At 37.8% G+C, this 20,743-nt stretch overlaps 1 protein-coding gene across 16 annotated transcripts in view; it reads right to left on the bottom strand.

Moving 5' to 3' along the window:
• Positions 1 to 431: 431 nt before the first annotated feature.
• Positions 432 to 20,743, bottom strand: part of EYA1 (EYA transcriptional coactivator and phosphatase 1) — a 173,076-nt gene continuing 152,764 nt past the window's right edge. For all 16 annotated transcript variants that reach the window (XM_045454932.1, XM_045454940.1, XM_045454942.1 and 13 more), the window contains one exon: positions 432 to 2,401. In XM_045454932.1, the coding sequence (XP_045310888.1) occupies positions 2,321 to 2,401 (81 nt within the window). In that variant the 3' untranslated portion in view covers positions 432 to 2,320. The remainder of the gene's footprint in view (positions 2,402 to 20,743) is intronic.

The following is a 20,743-nucleotide window of genomic DNA, read 5'->3' as shown; positions in this document are numbered from 1 at the left end:
GTTTCTAAGATTAAACCCCAGGATTTAGAGCTGTCCGCGATCTGGCCAAATTTTAGAGGTGTATGTTGTGGGTGTTCTTTATAGATGAAACCGCTTTCTATTGCTGTCCCCTCAGTGTTTAAGTCGATAAATCGGTGCTCTGCCATCCAAGATACTTGATGCTGAGTTCTGGTCTATGGTAAAGTCGAGAGTCCAGTTTATATAGTTTTAGAGGACGTATAGAGCTCTTCTGTTCATCTGGTCTTCCAGTGATCAAAGAAACAGCTGTTCCCTTTCTAGTTTAGTCCCCTGAAGGACTGATAAAGCCATTATGACCACCATGGCTTTATCCCACTTCCTTTTGTTAGACCAGAAGCATTCTAATGCAGCCCAGGTCCTGCTGTTTCTTGCAAATGAGCGATAAGAAAATATACTCAAGGAGCTTACAGTATGTCACAAATCAATTTTATTAATTTAAACACAAAATTATTGAAGAAAAAGTCTGTACACGATTGTGGACACAACACACCTTTATACAGTAAAGCCAAGATAAACTTTGTCTTTCCAATCTGCAGAGTACAAAAACATAAAATGGAAAGGCTAGAAAATTGTCAACTTCTGTTTGTTTCAAGCAAAAAAGAAAAACCCAAATTCGATTGTTAATTTAAGCAGTTTGGAAAATTCACGAGTGACTAATCTAGCAGCAGCATGAAACTTCAGAAAAAGATACAGTAGCTCTTTAGCTACTTTGGGTTAAAGCTGGTGGTTTTTTTTTCTCCCAATGTAATAAAGTTCATCTAAAAAATAATGTCATAATAATGGAAGTCTTTAGTGCCCAAACTCATCACTGTTGGAGAAACTGTCTTATCACATAACAAAGGTGACAATTTTTATTTCCCAGCTTTATGCTTTATACACACTGTAGGTTAAGAATAACCTCCGTGAGGACGATCGGGCCATGTCCACTGCCCGCAATGAACTTTCCAGGGAGGGTGGGGATCGGGGAAAGGTGTGGAGGAAAACAGAAGCAACAATCAAAAAGTTTTGCTCATTTCTACAGACGTGGTAACGTCCTCCTTTATCTAATCAAGAAGATGCAGACCCTATCGTCTGAGCACACACAAGTTTGCTAGTCTCCAATTCATGAGCCATCTTATTAATAAAATATATCTATCGATCATCTACATTCTTTCTGTGGGAAGAAGCATTTGTATAATTTTTTTTCAAGTAGTTACATATAATACATTAGTGTTGAAAATGAAAAGGTGAGGTGGTAGGAGGAACTTTGTTTTTTATTTTTTGAAATGATTTAAGACACGGCTGTGTTATTTTACCAAGGTCCTCCTAACAGCATTAAAAAAAAAGATGATGGAAAGAACAATTTGGAAAACAAAATCCTATTAACATCCATGCTTTTGGTCTTGACAACATTATCTAAAAAAAAAAAATTCATTATCTACATATTTATAACCAGTACGTCGATAAGGCACCGCGCATGACTTTGTGCACATACTGCCTCTTACTTCACGATCAAGGCATCGCTACCTTTCAATATCATTTTCTAAACGATATGTAAAAGAATCATCCATTATTACAAATTTACACCCAAAATTCTCTCTGTACATGATTGTCTCAGTGATGTACATATTACACGTTTAAATTAGACATACTTTAAACTACTTTGCAATGTGCTAAAATTCAAAGTACTTGCTGTGTCGTGAGGCAAAGGCCTTTAATCGCTTATTGTGTTATATTGTCTCTTCAATTATTTGCTGTCAAAAAAGTCTGGCCGAGTGAACTGGACGGTGCTTGAGTCATACCTCCATAAAGCTGTTTTTTTTTTTTTTTTTTAAAGTCTGTTCATAAATAAGTAGAGATGTACAGGTTACCCTGGGTATGAGACACCAAAAAGTAAACTTTCTTTACAAGAAAAACCCCCTCGCCAGTCTTCAGGGAACACATTTCAGTCTTTGTTGTGCAATCAAGTTTGCTGTATCGGAGAAGCTCTTTACGTCACATTGAAGATGCGAAAAACGTAAGCGTTTGCAGGTCCTTTCTTCACAGGTTTGAACCATGTAGTTAATGCGGCAAAGCCGCATTACACTGTACTAGAACATTCTCATGGCTTATTTTCATTGGCTTCACAGTACTAGAGTCAACAGCTGTTCTGAAGAAATAGGTGTGGCCCTTCGTTGACCACAAGGGCAGAGGTGAAGACCGACAGCAGCTGTGCGTCAACGAGTTGCAATCGCGAAGTCGGGTATCCCAGCGCGGACACAGGCCTGCTGGGTTTGTTCCTGGTCGCAGGGCAGTTGTGCGGCTTCAAAGTGCTAGGTGGCTGTTACAGGTACTCCAGTTCCAAGGCGTGATGTAGGGCCATGAGGTCCGAGTGGCTGGAGATCCTCCAGAAGGGCATGGCGTGCTGTGAAAGGAGCAGACACAGGGTGAGGCCACACAGCGCTCCCAGCAAGAGGCCTTAAAACCTGCTTTGGAAATTCGCTACGATGCTCACCCCCTTGTTGCGGTATTGTGAGAACGGCAGTTAAGATCTTAACATCACGTCTGTTTAAAACAAAAATCCAAACTTAATCCTCCCCTAAGAATACTGGACTGCACTTTAACATATAATCTGGAGTCTGTTTAAGAAAGGGATGGCTATTTCTTAAGTTGATCTATACTGTCATTGACTACGAATTCCAAAACACAGTAGCTGTGCATGGAACTTTGTCAAAAGCAGTCACCTTTCAAAACATGGATCCAGTGGACTTTTTGATGCTGAAAGTTTAAGTTTTCCTTAAGTTGGTAGTATTTTACGTTTTTCAAAACTTGACTGATGTCAGAAGCAACTTTTTTTTTTCTTCATTTATTTCCATTAGGCATTCTTTGCACTGACCTTAAAATGGCTTTACCATATGGGAAAACTGTAAATGAACTTTTTTTGGTAGTTGATTTGAAAAAAATCAATCTAAAAATCTAGTTGAAACGAGACTATTTGTAAGACGTCTAGTTTAAATGATGAGAATATTTGTAGAACACCCGAATTAGCCAGAGATAAGAAAAACAGGAAAACAACCGAGGTTACCTCATCCATCAAGGATGAGAACATGATTATAAACTACCATTGTACAAAAGCTCTATAGTAAGTACCTACACATCAGCAAAATCTCTTTTATTTATTTTTTTCAACATTTATTTTTGGGACAGAGAGACAGAGCATGAACAGGGAAGGGGCAGAGAGAGAGGGAGACACAGAATCGGAAACAGGCTCCAGGCTCTGAGCCATCAGCCCAGAGCCCGATGCGGGGCTCGAACTCACGGACCGCGAGATCGTGACCTGGCTGAAGTCGGACGCTTAACTGACTGTGCCACCCAGGCGCCCCAGCAAAATCTCTTTTAAATAAGAGATAATCATCATTTTTTAGAGGGCAATATTCTATTCAGCCTATAGCAAAACAGCTATTAAAAAATAGCGCAAAGACTGGAGTATAATTTTCAATTACAGTTCTAAGGAATTAAAAAAAATCAGTATCAATTTGCATGGAAGCAAACAGTGGAATTTAAGTTAATTTTTGCATGCGTGTGGGGGGGTATTATGTGTAGGTCAAATGGAAGCAAATAACTATTTCGATGTAGATCATAGAGATGTTGTATTCTGGGAATGGAAACTATTAAGTTACTTATTAACAAGGACTTTGTCCCAAATAACGGGCTAAAAGCATGTACCACAGTCCAATGTCAAATGGACTCCATATCTTTGTCATCCTTCAATAGCAATAGTCCAGCATTGAGTACTAGAGATCTCTCTTCAAAGTTTTAGGATCTACTTGGCAATTTTTGACTAGAGCAACAGAGTGTGCTACTTTGCATTCATTTATTCCTTTTTTTGCGTCTGCAGGGATGGTGTAGAAGATGAGCCTGGCAACCTCTGTTTTATAAAAGGACTAGGAAGAGGCCAGTTTCCCTTTGCCTGCAGAGATGGGGAAATACTTGGTAAGAGGAGGTAATCGTTAAGCTAGGTATAAAAGGATGATCATTCAGAAGAGCACTTTCTAGCTGTGTGTGTGTCTGCGTGTGTGTTCGGCGGCAGAGAATGAAGAATTCCATTGTTAGGATACTGGCTGTAAGTGAGAGAAAGACACAATTGGCTGCGGGAGCCACATGCAGCAGGGCTTACAAGGAGGTTGTCGGTAATAATGACAGCTGTAGGGTCAGGCACTCTCCTCAGCACTTCTCATAGCCTCGCAGATTCAAACCTCTCTCTAACCTCAGGGATAGATAGGTATTACCATCACTATTGCACTGATGACAAAACAGACTTGGAGGAGGAACAGAGAGGTTAAGTAACTGCTAGCAAGGATCGAACACGCGATTCACACCAGGTCGGCCCTCAATCTGAAGCCCAGATGCTGAAATGCCTCCTAACTGTTCTCTATGGCATTTTAATCCAGCAGTGTAAATTATCAGCCCCACAGTATACAGCTGAACACACACACACACTCCCTTCCAAGTTCTGAGTGAGCGACACTGAAAAATTTGAGTGACTATGATCTACACACCAGATTTGAAAACTGATGCGTCACAACACAGAAAGCTGTCCTTTTTCTCTCATTGGAATAAAAATTCATGTGTACTGTAAAATGTGTAAAATGTAGACCTTTTGTTTTCTAGAGAAATACAAATCATTTCTAATGCTACTATCCAGATAGCCCCCACAAACATGTTTCTATATTTTATATATGTGCAGACTCCTATTTGAAACTGTGTATATATAATATGTACCGCTCTGCACCCTACTCATTTTACTACTTAATATCAAGTCCATTTTTGGCACATCATTTTGAAGGGAAATCCTCCACTACATCAAAAGTTTTCGGGGCGCCTGGGTGGCTCGGTCGGTTAAGCATCTGACTTCGGCTCGGGTCATGGTCTCACGTTCCGTGAGTTCGAGCCCCGCGTCGGGCTCTGTGCTGACAGCTCAGAGTCTGGAGCCTGTTTCGGATTCTGTGTCTCCCTCTCTCTCTGCTCCTCCCCTGTTCATGCTCTGTCTCTCTCTGTCTCAAAAATAAATAAACGTTAAAAAAAAAATTAAAAAAGTTTTCAATCTCCTTACAGATTTAACCGTTTACTTGGCATCTATTGTCATATCCTTGTGTACTTTTCTTACTTTCTTTCTGGTCTTATTTTCTCTAATTTGCCAGAGATCAGGTGCCCCTCCCCAAAGCTGCTTCTCACGAACAAGTGAATAAAGGAAGCTATAGAGTAGTTCTATTGCTCTCACAGAATATGCTTTCAGGATGTAGCAGAGAATGCCGAAGGCTCTTCAGATAGCCATCCAGAAGCTTTCAGGACAACTACCTTCGTAAATACATATAAAAGTCCTTCTATAAGAAATGGAATGCTTTTTTTTTTTTCAAAGTAAGTTCAGTCAAATTCTTTTACATGTTGATTATCTGAAATTAGATATGTTTCCCCTAGACAACAAAACACATCACAGTACGTACTGTAGAATGCAATGCATGGCAGAGAAATTGAAAAGGAAACTGAAAAAAAAATCCAGCTGATTCTTTGGTACACGCTTCAGATATAAATTAGGCATTTAATTCCACAGTAAACAAAGTAAAAAAATGGTTATATGTCTTATCGTTACAGGTGTAGGAGATGATGCCAGTCTAGAGCACATTTACTTTAAACTGTTCTAAACCACTCTTAAAACAAGTTTCGAAAAGGTGAGGTTATTCACAAAGAGCCCTGGATTGGCTTGTTTACTGCCAATGAAATACTAATGGCTTTTTTCTTCCTGTACAGAGTATCAATAAGAACCACATATCAAGTAGCACCCTGAAACAAATTCAAAAGATGGAATATGCCTGTGGTATATTACGGACACAACGCATCACGATGCAGTGACGATGGGGTCATCGATTTGAGTAAAAATGCAAAAGGTTTTACAGTGATAACTGGCAACCCTTAGGTGTACCTGAAAGGGAACAGGTGATCTCTGGGACCCCCACACAAGGACTGCAACTCCACCCTTAGGACTAATTCAGAACATGAAGGTAATGATCTTTGTTATAATCAGCAGTCCTATTCTCACAAAAATTACAGGGCTTCTACTTTAAGAAATGTCTATTTAACATTGAGTGATTATAAGACTGAATCTAGGGAGAGGACAGGAAACTCAAACTCCTCTTAACAAATAATGAGAATGTCGCAAAATAATATTTTCCCTAACTAGCCACATACTCATGTAAAGATTTTATGAATGTACAAGAGCTTCCCAGCACAAGTGGGTGCAAAGACAACCATTTTTTCCCTCTATCAGTAGTAAGCCTGAAACATGTTTCTTCTAAAAAAAAAAAAAAATCAGGTGCCAGAATGAGGAGACCTGGGTTATATTCTCAACTCTGACATTAGGTATGTGACTTTGAATTATGACATAGTTTTCTGGACTCTGTTTATTAAACCTAGAAGCACTCTTGAGTCATTTCCCCTAAACCTTCATTTTACAGATAAAGTCTATGACTTTAGTGTTGTAGCTACAGCAGATGTATAAAATACTATGCATGACCTATGTCCTCCACTGACAAGAATCAGTAGGAAAGAAATAAAAGGCACAGAATTGACAATGAAGAAGTAAAACTATTTGCAGATGACATGATTTTAAAGACTCCACACACAAAAAAGTGTTAGATCTGTTGCAGGATACGAAATTAACATACAGAACCAGTAGTGTTTCTATGCATTAAAAATGAATTATCGATACAAAATAAAATTATTCCATTTATAATAGTATCAAGACCAATAAAATACTTAAAAATTTAATCAAGGAAAATACATTAAAAATGTGTAAGACATTAATGAAAGAACTTGGAAGACATATACAAATGGGAAGGTATCTCATGTTCATGGAAGAATTAATATTGCTTAAATGTCCATGTGATCCAAAACCAACTACACATTCAATGCAAAACCTATCCAGATTCCAATGGCAGTTTTTAGAGAAGTAGAAAAAACAAACCTGAAATTTACACAGAACTACGAATAACCCCAAATGGCCCAAAAAATCCTAAGAAAAATGGGAAGCATCACACTTCCTGATTTCAAGCTATATTATAAAGCTCTTGTAATATAAACAGTATAGTACTGACATAAAAACAGACACATAGATCAATGAAATAGAATCAACAGCCCAGAAATTAACCATGTATATATATGGTCACATAACATTTAACAACGGAGCCAAGAACACTCAATGGAGAAAAGGTAGTCTCTTTAATAATTGGTGCTGGGAACATTGGCTTCAGACATGTAAGCCAATGAAACTAGCCCCCTATCTTATGCCATTCACAACTATTAACTCAAAATGGATTAAAAACTTAAATATAAGACCAGAAACCAGAAAAATCCTAGAAGAAAACAGAAAAAAAGCTCCTTGACATGGACCTTGGCAATGATTATTTTTGGATCCCTAAAGCACAAACAAGTGGATTACATTGGACTAAACTTCTGCACAGCACTAACATGAAAAAAACAATCTAGGGGTGCCTGAGTGGCTCAGTCGGTTAAGCATCTGACTTCAGCTCAGGTCAGGGTCTCACAGTTTGTGATTTCAAGCCCTGCATCGGGCTCTGTGCTGACAGCTCAGAGTCTGGAGTCCGCTTCAGATTCTGTGTCACTCTCTCTCTCTGCCCCTCTCTCAAAATTAAATAAACATTTTTAAAAAATTAAAAAAAATGAAAAGTCTAAAGAATGGGAAAAAATATTTGTAAGCCACATATTAGGTAAGGGATTAATATTCAAAATATATAATAAATTCATACAAATCAGTAGCAAACAATAAATAGGTATTTTTCCAAAGAAAATATACCGACAGCCAATAGGTATATGAAAAAATGCTCACTATCACTAATCTGGAAAATCCAAGTCAAAACCACAGTGACATCTCACCTCATGTGTGAGAAGGGCTATCATAAAAAAAGACAAGAGGTAATAAATGCTGGCAAGATTTTGAAGAAAAGAGAACCCTTGTTCACTGTTGGTGGGAATGTAAAACAATAACAAACCCAGAACTACCCTATGATCTGCAATTCCACTTCTGGGTTTCTATCCAAAGGAAACAAAATCATTGTCAAAGAGATATCTGTTTCCTTATGTTCATTAGAGCATTATTCACAATAACTAAGACACAGAAACAACCTAAATATTCATCAATGAATGAATGGATAAAGAAGTTGTGGTATTCACATACGATGGAATATTAGTCATTAAAAAACAAAACAAAACAACTTACCATTTGCAACAACATGGATGGACCTTATGCTAAGTAAAATAAGTCAGAAAGATAAATACTGAATGATGTCACTTACATGTACAATCTAAAAAAAAAAAAAAATCCCAAACTCCTAGAAAAAGAGATCAAATTTGTGGTTACCAGACACAAAGAGTAGGGGAATTGGATGAAGGTGATTGAAAGATATAAAGCTCTGGTTATAAGATCAATAACACTGCTTTATAGTATATTTGAAAATTAAGAGTAAATCCTAAGAGTTCTCATTTTTTTGTAGCTATAATGATAGATGTTAACTTACCGTGGCAATCACCTTGCAATATATGTAACACGTCATTATGCTGTACACCTTCTCAAACTTAAATAGTAATGCCTATCAATTATATCTCAATAAAACAAAAAAGAATCAATGAATAAATTCAGAGAGAAGAAAGCTCAGTTGTAAGCTGGAGAGGGTACGTTGAGCCTGCACTGAATTTGAAGAATGGGCAGAGCTGGTTAGGTAGATGGGAAAGGGCTCTCAGTCAGGATATAGTCTATGACAAGGCTGATAGGAGGGATGTACAGAAAATTTAGTATGGAGGTGATGAGCTTTGAATGATATGTTCATAATAAAGACTAATGAGGAAGGAGATTTTTCCAGGTAGAAACACTTGGAATGTCTAACTAGGAAGGATGGAATAGAGAGGTGTGGCTGGCCAGCAGTAGAGAAAGTATGCAGAAGGATAGGAGAAATGGAGTGGGTACGATGGACAGGACACAAATGAGGAAACAATTCATGTGTCCTGGTGATGGGCTGGAGGAGGGGAACACCAAATAAATCCGAGTGGGTGAACTGGTTAGTTCATCAGCGGATATTCAGATGGAATGACACAGGATGACTAAATGGAGATATTCCATCACTTAACTGGAGCCATGGGAATGAAAAGAGCTAACCACAAACATTAACAGAAATGATAGGTGATGAGTATATTACTAGTTTATTAAGATTAGGCATTATTGAGAATAACGGATACCAAAGCCGAAATATTGGAAAGTAGTACAAGTTTTTACAGTGTTAGAAACAAACTATTCCCTGAATAATGGGAAAATGACACCTCCTTCCTGTTCCTCTTGTCCATGTGTGCAATTTTCTAAATCCCTTTATGCTACCTCTCCTCCTCATCTAGTATTTTGCACTTACTAACATAAAAAGCTGGGTGCATGGACACTCACGTGTAAATTGAATTTTGCTGAATTACTAAGAATGTATTAATAAAATATTTAAAAACATAAAAGCACATAACCTTTGGCTTAGGTATTGTACTTCTAGGAATTTTCCCCAGGGATACACTTGTCCATGCGTGAATCACATAAAGAACATTTACTACAGAACTGTTTGTAATAGTAAATATGAAAATCACCTAAATGTTCAGCCTCAGGGAACTTATTAAAGTATAGCGCAGCCATGTAAAGAAATTAGAGATGCAGAACTCCATACACTGATATGGAATGAATGCCAGGATACATTGTTAAAAAAAGACCCTAACTGTGCTTTCATATGCATGTATTATCTCTAGAAGATTGGCATATGGAGGTACAAATACTTCCCAAATTGTAAATAAAAAGATCTTGGAAGATAGATTATTCTAAAAATTCATCATGAAATTTATTGCATGGCATTGCTCTTTTAGTATTTGCATATCTGCTTCTACTCGAGACAGAAGTGAATTCTTTAAGAACAAAGATGAAATCCAATTCAAGATCTGGCATATATAATATGCTCATTAAGCAGTAAATAAAATTAATGGCTTTAGAATGACAAAATTTACTGTACTTGGTGTTAGGAAGTCTCAAATCTGCAAAAAAGGTTACCGTTTTTTATAAAAGCAGCTCTCATTTTTCTCATATTCTGAATAAGCTTAGAATTGAACATTAGTAATCACGTTCTCTACGGCATCTTGGATGTGAGCAAATTTTAGAGTTCACATTTAAAATGGACACTTTTTGAGTTTGTCTAGTCCAAGATGGCAATGTAGGAAGACCCTGAATCCACCTCCTCCATGAATATACCAAATATACACTTATTTATGTACTTAGCAATATCTCCTGAAGAACTGAGGGTTGACTGAACAGCTTCTGCAAAACAAAAGACCAGGTAGAGAATGTCAAGAGAAACAGAGTCAGGAATGCCTCGCTTCCAATGCTCTGGATTGCAACAGGGAAGGATAGTACCAAGAAACCATGAACATATTTGTCTGTCCTGGGCCACGAAACAAAGCTGCAGTTCAAAGGGCAACTAGAATATAAAGGATCCAGTCCTAGAACTCCACCAGTGAGGGAGCTGCTGAAAATCTCTCTAAATTGGAGTGGCAAGCACCACAATTTATGTTCTCTTTCCACCTTGATAGTATGAACCAGGGCAGGGTCTGGGTACCATAGCGGACCCGCCACCTCAGTGAGCCCACCGGAACCCCAGCTGTTCCACTAAGGTGACTCTCATGGTGGTATACCCGTGCTCACTATAGCTCCAGTCATCTTGCCAAGGTGACACCAGCACAAAGCACCCCAAAACACTCCAGACACATACCACTTTGCTACAGATCACTTGCCAGGGCACCCTAGCCTATAGGACCCTGAGAAGCCATGGCCCATGCCGGCCTTGCCTCTAGCTACCCAGGGTACTCTGCCCAAAGAGCACCAGGACCACCCTGACCTATGCCTACTTAAGCTCTGGTCATCCCACCAGGGCAGCCCCAGCACTGACCCCCCAAGTCCATGCCGGCCACAGCTCCAGCAGTCCAGCCAAAGTTACCAGGCATACACAGTCTATAAGATCATTCCTTCAAATTTAGGAGAAATAGCTGTTTTGCTGAATTCATGTAAACAAGCATAGAAAGTCAAGCAAAATGAGGAGACAAAGGATTATACTCCAAAAAATGAACGACCTAAAACCTCAGAACACAAACTAAATGAAACGGAGGTAAGCAATCTACTTGATAGAGTTCAAAGTAATGGTCCTATAAATGCTTGCTAGCCTTAAAAAGATAAAATATAGCAAAGGGCCAATTAAAGTGGGAGAATATAAAACTGAAATGAAAAATATACTAGAGGAAATTGACAGATTACAGGATGCAGAACAGGTCAGTGATTTGGAAGAAAGGGTAATGGAAACCACCCAAGCTGAACAGCAAAAAGAAAAGAAAAAAGTTTACAAAATGAGGATAGGTTAAAAGATCTCTTAGACAACATCAAGCAAACAACTATTTGCATTATAGGGGTCCCATATAGAGGGGAAGAAAACTTTCCTAATTTGGGAAAGGAAAGAGACACTCAGGTTCAGGAAGTTCAGAGAATTCCCCACAAGATGAACCTAATAAAGTCCATACCATGACATGTAATAATTGATGACAAAATTTAAAGATAAAAATTTTTAAAGCAGCAAGACAGAAGTAATTAGTTACATATAAGGGAAGTCCCCACAAGGTTATCAGCTAATTTTTCAGCAGAAACTTTTCAGGCTAGAAGGGAGTGGCATGGTCTTTTCGAAGTGCTGAAAGGAAAAAAATCTACAACCAAGAATACCAGGGAAGATTATCATTCAGAAATGAAGGAGAGAGTTTCCCAAACAAAAGTTAAAGGAGTTCATCACCACCTAACTGGCATTACAAAAAATGTTAAATTCTTCAAGTGGAAGAGAAAAAACTATACTTAGGAGAAAATTATGAAAGGACAAAACTTCATGAGTAAAAGTAAATATACAGTAAATGTAGTAGAACAATCATTTATAAAGCTACTATGAAGGTTAAAGACAAAAGTAATAAAATCAACTACACCTATAAAATTAAGAGAACTCACAAAATAAAAAAAATGTAAACTATGACAACATGTGCATAAAACATGTAAGTAAAATGAAGTTCTTTTAGAATGTATTTGTTTTTAAGTGACCATCAACTTAACATGGGCTGTGATATATTTAGGATATCATATATGAACCTCATGGTAACTACAAACCAAAAATCAATAACAGATACATAAGAAACAAAGAGAAAGGGGACCAAGTATAACACAAAGGAAGAGAGCAAGAGAAGAACACAAAAAACAACCAGCAATCAGTTAACAAAATAGCAATAAGTACATTCTATTAATAAGTACCTTAAATGGTCTAAATTCTCCAGTCAAAAGACATAGGGTGATGAAATGGATACAAAAACAAGACCCATCTATATGCTGCCTATAAGACACTCAATTCAGACCTAAAGGCACATACGACTGAAAGTAAAAGGGATGTAAAAGATATTCCATGCAAATGGAAATAAACAAAAAAGCTGGGGTATCAATGCTTATATCAGACAAAAATAGACTTGAAACAAAGACTGTAATAAGAGACAAAGAAGGGCATTGCATGATAAAGAGATCAATCCAACCAGAGGATATAACAACTGTAAATATTTATGCACTCAACACTGGAGCACTTAAATACATAATACAACTATTAATGGAAACAAAAGGGAAAAAATGACAGTAATACAATAATAGAGGACTTTAACAGCCACCCCCTTACATCAATGGCTAGATCAATCAGACAGAAAATCAACAAGGAACAGTGGCTTTGAATGACACATTAGACACGATGGGTTTGGCAGATATATACAGAACATTCCATCCCAAAACAATCGCATACACATTCTTTTCAAGTGCACTTGGAATGTTCTTGAGGACAGATCACAAGCTGGGCCACAAAACAAATCTTAAAAATTTAAGAAGATTGAAATCATTTCAAATCTTTTTTCAGACCCAAACAGTATGACAGTAGAATTCAATTATAAGAAAAAACTGGAAAAAAACCCACAAAGATGTTGAGGCTAATGGGTCAACAAAGAAATTAAAGAGAAAGCAAAAAATACAAAGAGACAAGTGAAAATAAAAACACAAAGGTCCAAAATCTTTAGGACACAGTGAAAGCAGTTCCAAGAGGGAAATTTACAGTGATTCAGGCCTACCTCAAGAAACAGGGAAAATCTCAAATAAATAATCTAACCTTATACTTAAGAAAAAAGCCCAAAGTTACTAGAAGGAAGGAAATAATAAAGTTCAAAGTGTAAATAAATAAAATAGAGATTTAAAAATAACAGAAAATACCAATGAAACCAAGATCTGGATCATGGAAAAGATAAACAAAATTAGGGTGACTGGGTGGCTCAGTTGGTTAAGTGTCCAACTCTTGATTTCAGCTCAGGTCATGGTCTCAGTTTGTAAGTTCAAGTCCCAAGTCAGTCTCTGTGCTGATAGTGCAGAGCCTGCTTGGGATTCTCTCTCTCTGGCCCTTTCCCCACTTGTGCTCTCTCACACTCAAAACATTTAAAAAAAAGATAAAATTGATAAACCTTTCGCCAGACTCATGAAAAAAAAAAAGACCCCAATAAATAAAATCAGAAATAAAAGGAGAGAAATAACAACCTACACCATAACTACAAAATATTATTAAAGACTATGAAAAATTATATGCCAACAAATTGGACAACTTAGAAGTAATGGATGGATTCCTAGAAACATATAATCTTCCAAACATAATCAGGAAGAAATAGAAAATCTGAACAAACCAATTACTAGTAATGAAATTAAATCAGTAACCAAAAATTTCCAACAAACCAAAAATGTCCAGGACCAGATGGTGAATTCTGTTAAACATTTATTGTTCCAATTTTAGTTTATGTGCTGCTGAAGTAAGTAGCCTATCAAATATTTAAAGAAGAGTTAATATCTATTCTCTGAAAGTATTCCCAACAATAGAAAAGGAAGAAAAGCTTCCAAATACAATCTAGGGGATCAGCATTACCCTGATACCAAAACCAAAAACACTATTTAAAAAAAAAATTACAGGCCAATATCCCTGGTGAACATAAATGCAAAAGTCCTCAACAAAAATTAGCAAATCACATTCAACAATATATTAAAAGGATCTTTCCACCACAATCAAGTATGATTTATTCTGTTCAACATCTGGAAATATATCAAAGTGATACACCACATTAACAAAATCAAGGATAAAAATGATCTCAATTTGCAATCTCAATAGATGCAGAAAATAAATTTGACAAAATTTAACATCTGTTTGTGATAAAAACTCTCAACAAAGTAGGTTCTAAGGAACGTACCTCAACATAACAAAGACCATATATGATATAAACCCACAGCAAACATCACACTCAATGGTGAAAGACTGGGAACTTTTCCTCTAAGATCAAGAACAAGACAAGAATGTCTACTCTTACACTTTTATTTGATGTAGAATAATTAGAAATGAAAGATAATAGCATAAAATAGAAGTCCTAGCTGTAGCAATGAGACAAGAAAAAGAAAAGCCATCCAAATTGGGAAGAAATAAACTGTCACTATTTGCAGATGACATGATACTATACATAGAAAACCCTAAAGACCCATGCAAAAACTACTAGAATTAATAATGAAGCAGCAAAATGAAATTAAGAAAACAATTCCATTTACAACTGTACCAAAAAGGATAAAATACCTAGGAATAAACTTAATCAAGGAGATGAATGAACTATACTCTGAATAAAACACTGATGGAAAAAATTTAGGATGACACAAATAAATGAGAAGACATTCCATACTCACGGATTCAAAGAATTAATATTGTTAAAATTCCCATACTATCCAAAGCAATCTACAGATTCGATTGCAATCAATACTGAAATACCAATAGCGTTTTTCACAGAACTAGAACAGATAATTCGAAACTTTGTATGGAACCACAAAAGACCCTGAACAGCCAAAGCAATCTTGAGAAAGAACAAAGCTGGAGATATCACAGTCTTAGATATTAAGGTACACTATAAAGCTATAGTAATCAAAATAGTATGGTGCTGGCACAAAAACAAACACATAGATAAAGAGAACAAAACAGCCCAGAAGTAAACCCATATGCATATGGTCCATTAATCTACAACAATGGAGTCAAGAATATACAGTAGGGAAAAGGCTGTCTCTTCAATAAATGTTGCTGGGCAGATTGGACAGTTATATGCAAAAGAATAGAACTAGACCACTTTCTTATACCATACACAAAAATAAACTCAAAATGGATGCAAGACTTGAATGTGCGACCTGAAACCATCACAGTCCTAGAAGAAAACATAGGCAGTAAGCAACCTCTTTGACATCAGCCTTAGCAACATTTTGCTAGATGAGGTCTCCTCAGGCAAGGAAAAACAAAAGCAAAACTATGGGGATCACATTAAAATAAAAAGCTTTTTGCACAGCAAAGGGAACCATCAACAAAATGAAAAGGGAACCAACTGAATGGGAGAAGGTATTTGCAAATGATATATCTGATAAGGGGTTAATATCTAAAATGTATTAAAAACTTATGTAAGCCAACACCAGTAAAACAAATAATCTGATTAAAAATGGGAAGGGGACCTGAATATACATTTTTCCAAAGAAGATATACAGATGAAAGAGAGACACACGAAAAGATGCTCAGCACATCACTAATCATCAGGAAAATGCAAATCAAAACCTCAATGATCACCTTATACCTATTGGTGTAAGGCTAACATCAAAAAGACAAAAAATAAGCAAGTGTTGATGAGAATGTGAAGAAAAAGAAACTCTCACATGCACTGTTGGTGGGAATGTAAATTGGTACAACCACTGTGGAAAACAGTATGGAGTTTCCTCCAAAAATTAAAAATAGAAATACCGCATCCAGTAATTCCACTAAGAATTGCATTTACCCAAAGAAAATAAAAACACTAATTCAAAAAGATGTATGCATCACTACATTCATTGCAGCATTATTACAATAACCAGGATACGGAAGAAAGCTAAGTGTCCCCTGATAGATGAATGGATAAAAAAAGATGTGGTATATATACGAAGGAATATTACTCAGCCATAAAAAAATGAGATCCTGCCATTTGTGGCAACATGGATGGACCCAGAGGGTATTATGCGAAGTGAAGTAAGTCAGAGAAAGACAAATGCCATATGATTTCACTTAGACGTGGAATCTAAAAACCAACATAAAACAAAGAAACAAAAAGCTGAAGCAGCCCCACAAATTCAGAGAACATACTGGTGGCTGCCAGAGGGAACAAGGGTGGGGGGATGGGCAAAACGGATGAAGCAGAGTATGGAATGAGCAAGTCGTGGTGATCAAAGGTACAGCATAGGGAATCTAATCAATGGTATCGTGATAGTGTTGCATGGTGACAGATGGTAGCTACACTCGTAAGAAGCATAGAATAATGTATACAGTTATGGAATCACTGTGTTGTACATCTGAACCTAACGTAACACTGCGTGTCAGCTACACTTAAAAAATCTAAACAAACAAATAAATTAGACAGACATTTATTGATGAAGCCTTTGCCATTACGCAATAATGGATGCTTGCCATTTTCTCTCCGGTGTTCACACGTGATTAATTTTAAGTAGTTCTCAGAAAAGTAAGCAAAGGGAGTTTAGTTGTAGAGTTATAAAGCAAGGCCACTTTTACTCTAGGAATGAAAATTGCTGTCAGTATGCAGAAGACGGTTACATTTGATTTTTTTTTTTCATTCATACATATGCCTACTATTGTATACTGTATCAGGGAAACATAGATTTCTATGATACAGAAAGAAAGCCTGGCAGATTTTGACAACAAAAGACACATGTCAAAAAAAGGGATCCAGAGGTAGATGGCTTCTCACGTTCTCTGAAGCCTTTCTAGGAACAAAGAGATCCTGGCAGAAAACTCTTGTAAGAGATCTTTTAGGAATACAGTTGTTCCTTTAAGTAAACAAAGGTATTTTTAACTAATTCTCTTTGAGGGGGGTGTGTTCTCAGGATATGAATTATAGAATTAGATGAAATTACTGAGGAAAGCCCTGGGACTATATTGGCAAAGAGAACAAAGGTGACAGAACAGACTTCAGACTTCAATTGACCATCAGGAAACCGGCAACGGGCAGAATACTTACTGGTTTCATTTCTGAGCTTGAAAAAAGGAACTACCTCAAGCAAAAGAACATTATTTAGAGAGATGTATTGGATTTTTAAAAGGACTTAGAAAACTAAGAGAGACAAGCTAAATGGTCAGAATTGATTTAGAAGAACTGCAAAATGGTTTGATTTTGCAAAACATTTTATGACTGAAACTCACAGAGCTTCACTATTTTATTTAATAATCTAGAATGCTCACAAACTGTATCAGAATTGATTTTTTCTTAAAATTTTAAGAAAACCTGGGAGAAAGAGAACATGGTTCTATCTGCCTCCTGAAAGGGGGAAAAAAAAGCAAACATGGCATAGTTTATTCTAATAATTTAAAAAATAAGCATGAAAATTCTTTTTTTGTGAATCAAATCATATTTAAGATATGTAAATAAAGTTTTTAATCTAAAGGGACTTTGGGCCACATCTCACGGTCCTAGTTTGGCTACTCCCAAGTTCTGTGATCTTGGCCAGATTATTTACTTTCCTGAACCTTGGTTTTCTCATATATAAAGTGGGTCTAAGGACTCCTTCCTCACAGAATGATGGTGAGGATTTAATGAGATAATAGACAGGAAGTGCCTGAGAGTGAGTCTGGGACATAATAAGGGCTATAATTTATAATTGAGAGTAATTCTTTTACCATTATGATTATTAATCTTTCTACGGCATGGATAACCATCTTAATTCTTTTTAATTTTTTTTAATGTTTATTTATTTTTGAGAGAGAGCGACTGAGTGCAAGCGAGGGAGGGGCAGAGAGAGAGGGAGACACAGAATCCAAGCAGGCTCCAGGATCCAAGCTGTCATCACAGAGCCAGACGTGGGGCTCGAACTCATAAACCGTGAGATCATGACCTGAGCCGAAGCTGGACGCTCAACCGACTGAACCACCCAGGCACCCCACAAAGTACTACTATTTAAATACTAGTTAACCGAATAAGGTTAGACAGAATATAAGACAGGAATAGTCAAATTTGTCACTGGGGAGGATTGATGACATCTGAATTTTATGCAAGGTTATCAGGAAGCTGAACCTTCTGAAAAATCCATGCCTTGTACATAATACACATAAACAGTCTTGTAACTCGTGGTCACGGTTTTGTTAGAATTCCCACACTGGCGGGTCTCAAGGTGCCAAGAGTTTGTTCACAACAGATAGTATTGGACCCTTACCACATTACACTCATCCCACAAAATCAAAACAGAAAACTGAAGCTAAGGATATTCATTCACAGTCAAAAAATTCAAAGAGCCTGTTCTTCACGGGCAGCTGCCTAATTCTTTTCGGCACAGGTGTGTTTGTCCCAAGTGAAAATAACAACACGTTCAAAGATAAACAGTGGAAACAGTTTTAACTGTTCTGCAGAGAGAACAAATACTCTTAGCCCTATTACTGTAATACTTCCAGTTGTAACATTAAACCAAGAATTCCTCTACTTTTTCCACGTTATGCTCACCCGTGATGAACATCGAAGAAACATGCTACTCTGAAAGGTTTAGCAAGGGACTCACCCCAAGAAGCCTTGCTAGGACCCACAGGATTCCACGGTGCTCTAAGTCACCACTTTTATAAGCATCTTTCGGTCTACCACAAGCTAGCAAGCCATGTTTTGGCAACGTTCTCTTAAAATTAAAAATTTTTGGTGATTGGTAGAGGAAGAAGGACCAGTCTTGGGGGGGGGGGCGGGGTGCAGATTCACATCTTTGGCCCTGGGCCGCGGGGCCATGAAACGCTGCTCTCCACTTTGACACTCCTGATTATCCCACTAGCCACGACGAGGTCCTGTCTAGGAACGGCGTGGGGATTCCAGAGGCTTTGCTAAAAAGACCTAAAGTCTGGATTCCCATCAAACCTCTCTTTAACTCTCCAGGGTTGAGTTTGGGGTATTCTAATTTAGTCTGGGGAAATTTTCCTTTTATGAAAACAGCCTGAAGGGCCGACAGATGTACGTAACCATCATGGTGGTTGCCCACCGGTGAACCTGGAATGTCAGAACGAGCCGTTACATTGCACGTGCAGCTCGGCAAACCTCTATTGGATCTGAATTGTGTGTGGGTTTCCATCTGCACCAATCCCACTCAGGGGGTGCGTAATCCTGGGCACACAACTGTGTATCAATGGGTATAACTGAAATAAGCCATCATTTACAGAATTCGGGTCACTTTCTACGGTTTTGTTAGAATTCAGAGGCACTGAAGGTGAATTAAATCATCTTCAGACTCTATGAGAAGGCTGGCCATGCGTCATGCTGAATGTTGCGTCTATGTGCAGGTGACTTTCTGCATCGCTTCCACTGCATACTGGAATACTTCAGAAGAGATGAATTGTTGCATCCGTTGTGGAATTATGTAGTGATGTCTATCAGTGAGTGTGTGGGGGAAAGGAAGGGGAAACAGTTGCATTGGTTAACCTCGTAAAATAATTAAATCTATTCTTCAATTTAATTTAAATCTCTTCAATTAAAAAAAAATATTTAGAGACTATGCGTCAAGATGTAGAGAGTTGTAAAAAAAAGTTTTGAAAACAAATTCTCAAGCAACAGGCTAAGCAGAATAAGATCCCTACCTCTTGAGCTCACATTTTACTGCTGCAACAGGCATATCCATAACTACTTACTAACAATGCTACCTTCTGTTGAACACTTTATACGTATCAGGCTGTCTTACGGCTTTCACGTCTTAACTAAATCTAATCCTTAAAACAGCCAAAGGAGCGAGATGCTGTTATGATTGCCATTTATAGAAAGGGAAAGAAAAAGAGGAGGGGTACATAATTCTCAAAGTCAGAAAACTGGTAAGCAGTGGAGCTGTAACTCAAAGGCAGGCTGTCTGCTCTAGAATCCAAGCTATTTACAACAGCTTTTCCAATTACAGTGTGAGTGAGAACTAGTATAATTAAGCTCTTACACACAAGGGGAATAGAAATGGTGATACACGAACTGGATTTTGAAAAACGATTAAGACAGCAATAGTAGGGCACTGGGGAAAAGATCATTCCAAGCAGAGGCAAAAGCCCGGAGGAAGAGCTAGGCATGGCTGAAGGGGCCGCAATGTCAAGTGCTGGGGTGAGGAAGATCGCACAGGTGGGCTGTACTAGACTAAAGACCCTGAGTGGTCCCTGAGTGAAGAAATGTGGTCCCCTCTTCCTCCCCTCTCTTTGAAATGCAATGAAAGACATTAACAAGAAAGCTTTTGCTAAGGGAAACGGCAAAATTACACTTGCAGGGATGCAGAAGGATAGAAAGACGTATGATGGACAAACTGGGAGTCGAGGGACCCACAGTTGGACCCACCCCTCTCCTCTTCTCCAAGTGTCCCAACGGAGTGAGGTGCTCACCTTGTGATAAAAGGAAGACACTGTACTCTAGGACAGCAAATGGTTTGGCAAGCCAGCTCCGACTAACTGGTAGAGGCTTTCTGAAGTAATATCTGGAAGGTTCTTAGGCTGGATCCAGGCTCAGGCAGATTTTAATCACTTGGCAATGTCTGCCA

The sequence above is a fragment of the Leopardus geoffroyi genome, chromosome C3 (genome assembly GCF_018350155.1).
Source record: "Leopardus geoffroyi isolate Oge1 chromosome C3, O.geoffroyi_Oge1_pat1.0, whole genome shotgun sequence".
NCBI lineage: Eukaryota > Metazoa > Chordata > Mammalia > Carnivora > Felidae > Leopardus > Leopardus geoffroyi.
This window is presented reverse-complemented; position numbering and strand designations above follow the sequence as displayed.